Source organism: Rana temporaria, chromosome 3 (genome assembly GCF_905171775.1).
Source record: "Rana temporaria chromosome 3, aRanTem1.1, whole genome shotgun sequence".
Lineage (NCBI taxonomy): Eukaryota > Metazoa > Chordata > Amphibia > Anura > Ranidae > Rana > Rana temporaria.
The window spans coordinates 152,917,215-152,923,324 of record NC_053491.1 but is presented as its reverse complement, the minus strand read 5'-3'; the positions used below and the strand labels follow the sequence as shown (position 1 = coordinate 152,923,324).

At 39.1% G+C, this 6,110-nt stretch overlaps 1 protein-coding gene across 1 annotated transcript; it reads right to left on the bottom strand.

Moving 5' to 3' along the window:
* Positions 1 to 1,017: 1,017 nt before the first annotated feature.
* Positions 1,018 to 3,649, bottom strand: LOC120930389 (putative nuclease HARBI1). Its single transcript, XM_040341579.1, has 3 exons — positions 3,554 to 3,649; positions 3,191 to 3,415; positions 1,018 to 1,819 (listed from the first exon to the last, which is right to left on the bottom strand). Exons 1-3 carry the CDS (start codon positions 3,647 to 3,649, stop codon positions 1,055 to 1,057), a joined length of 1,086 nt encoding a protein of 361 aa, XP_040197513.1. The 3' UTR covers positions 1,018 to 1,054.
* Positions 3,650 to 6,110: the final 2,461 nt, after the last annotated feature.

Below are 6,110 nucleotides of genomic sequence, written 5' to 3'. Positions count from 1 at the left end.
AAGTGATTGTTGTGAATCAAAAAAAAACAAAAAAAATATATAAAGAGATTTTTATCTTGTTATGAATCAAAAAAAAAAAAAAAATAAATAAAGTGATTTTTATCTTGTTGTGAATCAAAAAAATCAAAAAAAAAAAATATATAAAGTGATTGTTGTGAATCAAAAAAATCCCAAAAAATATATAAAGAGATTTTTATCTTGTTATGAATCAAAAAAAAAACAAAAAAAAAAAAATAAAGTGATTTTTATCTTGTTGTGAATCAAAAAAATCCAAAAAAAATATATAAAGTGATTGTTGTGAATCAAAAAAAAACAAAAAAAATATATAAAGAGATTTTTATCTTGTTATGAATCAAAAAAAAAACAAAAAAAAATATAAAGTGATTTTTATCTTGTTGTGAATCAAAAAAATCCAAAAAAAATATATAAAGTGATTGTTGTGAATCAAAAAAATCCAAAAAATATATAAAGAGATTTTTATCTTGTTATGAATCAAAAAAAAAACAAAAAAAAAAATAAAGTGATTTTTATCTTGTTGTGAATCAAAAAAATCCAAAAAAATATATATAAAGTGATTGTTGTGAATCAAAAAAAACAAAAAAATATATAAAGAGATTTTTATCTTGTTATGAATCAAAAAAAAAACAAAAAAAAAAAATAAAGTGTTTTTTATCTTGTTGTGAATCAAAAAAAAACAAAAAAAATATATAAAGTGATTGTTGTGAATCAAAAAAACCAAAAAAAATATATAAAGAGATTTTGATATCTTCAAAAATTGGTTTAAAAAATGTACAAATCCCAAATTGGTAAGAAGATTGTTAAAATAAATAAAATAATCTTAAAAAATAAAGTGTGTGGTGTTTTGATTAAAGAACCTGTAACTTTACATGTGTTTACTTTGTGTGTTACCTGGGAAATGGTTGCGAGTTGGCAAGGAAAATACACTTGACACTACATGTAGTACATTATGTAAAATGATGAGGCAGCTTCAAAAAACACAAGCGACAAAATTTAAAGTTTTGGGTACACTGATTTATAATGTGATAAAACAAAACTAAGCCAAATTGGCTTGTGAGGGAATGGCCCCCCTACCCATAAAATACTCCATATATTGGTCACGGACTGCACGGCCACTTTGGGGGGGCAAGCCAGTACGGGCAGGTTCCAGGCCCGGCAACATTTGCTCGGGATTGTTAAGTCCAGCCTCAGGCCCAACCATGGCCATATAGTTTGGCGAATTTCGTCTCAAAAAATTATGTAAAATGCAGCATGCAAATATGATATAGTTCCATTTGTACTCCGCCATATGGATCGAGGTTAGGAACAGGCGGAACCGGCTGGCCATTATCCCGAAGGCATTCTCCACCACCCTCCGGGCTCTGGCCAGCCGGTAATTAAAAACACTCCTCTCTGGGGTGAGGGTGCGCTGGGGGAATGGCCTCATTAGATGGGGTCCCAGGCCAAAAGCTTCATCAGCCAAGAAGACGAAGGGGAGTCCTTCCACGTTGTCCGCATCCGGTGGCAATGCAAGATCTTCGTCTTGGAGTCGTTCCCCGAACTCAGTCTGCCTGAAAGCTCCCCCATCCGACATCCGGCCGTTCTTGCCCACATCAACGTACAGAAATTCGTACTGTGCTGACACCACCGCCATCAGCACAATACTGTTGAACCCCTTATAATTGTAGAACTCAGAACCAGAACGGGGTGGAGGCACGATGCGGACGTGCTTTCCGTCGATGGCTCCCCCGCAGTTGGGGAAGTTCCAACGCGTCTCAAACTCCGCTGCCACAGTCTGCCATTCCTGTGGCGTGGACGGAAGCTGTGTAATAGAAAAATAAAATATTTAAAAAATATTTGGAACATAACATTGCAAGCACGTTAGACAAAGACATCATAATTATTCTAACTTTTAAATTAAATGAGCTTTTTACAACTAAAATATAACGCACAATTAGCACTTACATCACCCCCTCTGATGGATCAATGATCAAATTTGGGAGATAAAAAAAATAAAAATAAATAAAACAATTATTCATAAACTCCCAAACTCATCTAGCCCTCTCCAAAATGACTATTAAAGTCTAAGTTCAACTATATTTGTTCAACTTTTTCTGGGTGAACCTACACTTTAATACACATTTTGGAGAGGGCTAAATGAGTTTGGGAGTTCCTTTTTTTTTTTTTTCATGAAACTACCAAACTCATCTAGCCCTCTCCAAAATGACTATTAAAGTCTAGGTTCACCAATATTTGTTCAACTTTTTCTGGGTGAACCTACACTTTAATACACATTTTGGAGAGGGCTAGATGAGTTTGGGAGTTCCTTTTTTTTTTTTTTTCATGAAACTACCAAACTCATCTAGCCCTCTCCAAAATGACTATTAAAGTCTAGGTTCACCAATATTTCTTCAACTTTTTCTGGGTGAACCTACACTTTAATACACATTTTGGAGAGGGCTAGATGAGTTTGGGAGTTCCTTTTTTTTTTTTTCCATGAAACTACCAAACTCATCTAGCCCTCTCCAAAATGACTATTAAAGTCTAGGTTCACCAATATTTGTTCAACTTTTTCTGGGTGAACCTACACTTTAATACACATTTTGGAGAGGGCTAGATGAGTTTGGGAGTTCCTTTTTTTTTTTTTTCCATGAAACTACCAAACTCATCTAGCCCTCTCCAAAATGACTATTAAAGTCTAGGTTCACCAATATTTGTTCAACTTTTTCTGGGTGAACCTACACTTTAATACACATTTTGGAGAGGGCTAGATGAGTTTGGGAGTTCCTTTTTTTTTTTTTCCATGAAACTCCCAAACTCATCTAGCCCTCTCCAAAATGACTATTAAAGTCTAGGTTCACCAATATTTGTTCAACTTTTTCTGGGTGAACCTACACTTTAATACACATTTTGGAGGTGGGGGGGGAACATTACAATGGATATAACACAATACATTGTAAAGTGACTAGGCTAGGTGTGTTAGGGCCCAGGATAGCATGCTGGGGAGGTAAGTGAAGGGAAATAGGCATGTGGGCCTTAAAAAGGGACATCAATAAGAGCTTAGAGCATGCATGGGGGCAAAGGGGACATTCACAGTACATTACAAGCATGGTAAGTAGGGAGGAAGGGAATAATTACAATACATTAGCATACATTAAAAACATTACATGTGATCTTAAAGGAGAAAACTTACCCTCATATAGTCATCCTGCAGAACCTGGATGATGGCAGAACAGGTATCTGGGATTATGAGGCCCAGAGCCTGGGGGGAGATGCCCGTCGAGAACTTTAAGTCCTGCAAGCTTCTCCCAGTTGCCAGATACCGTAAGGTGGCAACTAGCCTCTGTTCAGCGCTGATGGCTTCCCGCATAACAGTGTCCTGCCTGGTAATATAAGGCGACACCAAAGCCAACAGCTGCTGAAAGACAGGATCAGACATCCTCAGAAAATTCCTGTAATCTACAGGATTATTTTCCTGGATCTCCCGCAGCAGAGGCATATGACAGAATTGGTTCCTACGGAGCAACCAATTCTTGGTCCATGAACTCCTCCTCACCCTGTTCATGGCTGGGTCTAGGTCTAAAGCAACAAGACCTGAACCATACATTTGCATAGCACGAAGTCGCCTACGACGATCAGGTGCCTGCAACATGGCTAGAAACGACCGTGTAATCAGACCGCACAATCAGACCGCACTGAAGAACAGCAAGTGCTAGGAAGAACGCACTGAAAATCTAAAACGAGCGCACAGAACCGCAATGTAAAACAATACGACCTGACCGCACGTCCCGATAAACAAGCTACGATCCCACAAGCACAAACTGAACGGCAGAAAACGATATGAAAGCACGACGAATGAAAAACGCGAATCGTCACTCACCAAACTTTTACTAACACGCGGAAACACGATATCAGCAAAAGCAGCCCCAAGGGTGGCGCCAAAGAATTCAAACCTCCCATTTATAGTGCCGTCGTACGTGGTGAGCGTCACCACGCTGGAGAACGAGTAAATTGTTGTCTATTACGTGTGTACGCACAGCAAGCCCGTTGAGCCTCGGAACAAGTCCAACAAGGAACTCGACGAGGAACTCGATGTGTTTCGCCCGTCGAGTTTCTCGGTCGTGTGTACGAGGCCTAAGACTGGGATGCCATTAAAGGTCATGAGCATGTAAAGGCAATACTTTTGGTAATATGGTGTATATGTCAGGACAGGTGCGCTCCCCTTACTATCTTCACAAGCATGTAATTGAGCTGGTAAGGGATTTAAAGGACCCTTTCTTGAGTTCACTTCCAGTGGTGTAAAAAAAATACTTCAAAAATTGCCAGCGAGCAAAGAGTATTGATCCTATAAACAAAATTGAAGGCCAGACTTATTGGCCCACCATAAAGTGGATTTCTGCAAGTTTGCCTATCCCTATCTACTGTACATATATTATCAGAAAAATACACATTTGATCACCCACAGCTATAAGAAACTACATTGGAACATTGGGACTACATTGGAAGTAAGGGAAAAGATATCTAATAGAGGGACAAACAACAACAAAATATGAGCAGGGTTCTCAGACCAAACTATCATGGAGAACTTGCAAGTGCAAGCTAACTGCAGGAGTGTGTTCAGCACTTACAGGCCCTGCAGAAAAACATGTACACGACTCCTGAAAAATGCGCAAATTAGATGGCTCATGTTATCACCATTTCTTTAACTTTTTAGGCTCATACAGCTCTAATGAATACTAAACAAGGGGCCAGATTCAGGTACTTGCGGCGGCCTAGCGTAAATCCGTCCGGCGCAAGCCCGCCTAATTCAAATGGGGAGTGTATCATTTAAATTAGGCGCGTTCCCGCGCCGAACGTTCTGCGCATGCTCCGTTAGGAAATTTCCCGCCGTGCTTTGCGCGAAATTACGGCGCCCCAACGTGTTTTTTGAACGGCGACGTGCGTTACGTCCTTTCGTATTCCCGGACGTCTTACGCAAAAAAAAATAAAAAAATGTATTCGACGCGGGAACGACGGCCATACTTTAACATGGCTGGTCTAATTTTACACCACCTAAATAGCAGCCGTAACTTTGCGACGGGAAAAGCCGACTAGCGACCATGTAAGAGAATGCGACGAACGCGCGTACCTTTGTGGATCGCCGTAAACAGCTAATTTGCATACCCGACACGGAAAACGACGAGAACTCCACCCAGCGGGCGCCAAAGAATTACACCTACGATCCGAAGGCGTACGAAGCCGTACGCCTGTCGGATCGATGCCAAAAGCCGTCGGAGTATCAGCAGATACTCTGGCGTACTTTTTCTGTGAATCTGCCCCAAACTTAACAAAATTAGACAAGTAGAAATTACAGTTCTGATAAAGTTCTAACAAACTATGATAGCCAAAATTCCAATTTTTGCAAAATCACTTTTGCCTATAAAATAGATACACGGAAATGAGTGGCTTACAAAATGTGTGCAGCTGCTGGCCTTCGGTCTCTTTATAACCGGGGAATTCCTTTTCTAACCTGCCAATACAGTATTTCAGTTGCCATAGAAACTGGGGTTCTGAATGATATGAACATTCTTCCCAGTAATTACTACAGCTGATGAGTGCTGTAATTATCATCACTTCCTAAGACAAACCTTAAAATAGAATAGACATGTTACAGTGATAGAATGCATAATCTATTTGCTTCCCTTTAATAAAAATCTGATAAAGTTCAAATTCCGCTTATTTAGTCAGATTTGGGCTATTTCAGCAATATTCTTCTAGACAGATTACAGCTTCCAGGGTTTTTCATGATTTCTCTTATGTGAACTCACTTCAGAATATGAAATATTATTTCCAGGAAAAGCTGTCAGATAGAGGGTCATTTACTATATATAGCGCAAATATAAAATCACGCTGTACATTATAATAGCGCCAAATTAAAGGGGTGGTAAAGGTTTGTTTTTTATTTTCTAAATAGGTTCCTTTAACCACTTCCATACCAGGCACTTACGCACCTTTCTGCCCAAGCCAATTTTCAGCTTTCAGCACTGTCGCATTTTGAATGACAATTGCGCGGTCATGCTACACTGTACCCAAATGAAATTTTTATCATTTTGTTCCCACAAATAGAGCTTTCT

Bases quoted from the DNA above. Each gene is read 5' to 3' on its own strand.
- LOC120930389 (XM_040341579.1), bottom strand. From the start codon at position 3,649: ATGTTGCAGGCACCTGATCGTCGTAGGCGACTTCGTGCTATGCAAATG. The intron at 3,416-3,553 runs GTGAGGAGGAGT...CCTGTCTTTCAG, and splicing joins TAGACCCAGCCATGAACAGG to CAGCTGTTGGCTTTGGTGTC. The intron at 1,820-3,190 runs GTAAGTTTTCTC...TCTATTACACAG, and splicing joins TGCAGGATGACTATATGAGG to CTTCCGTCCACGCCACAGGA.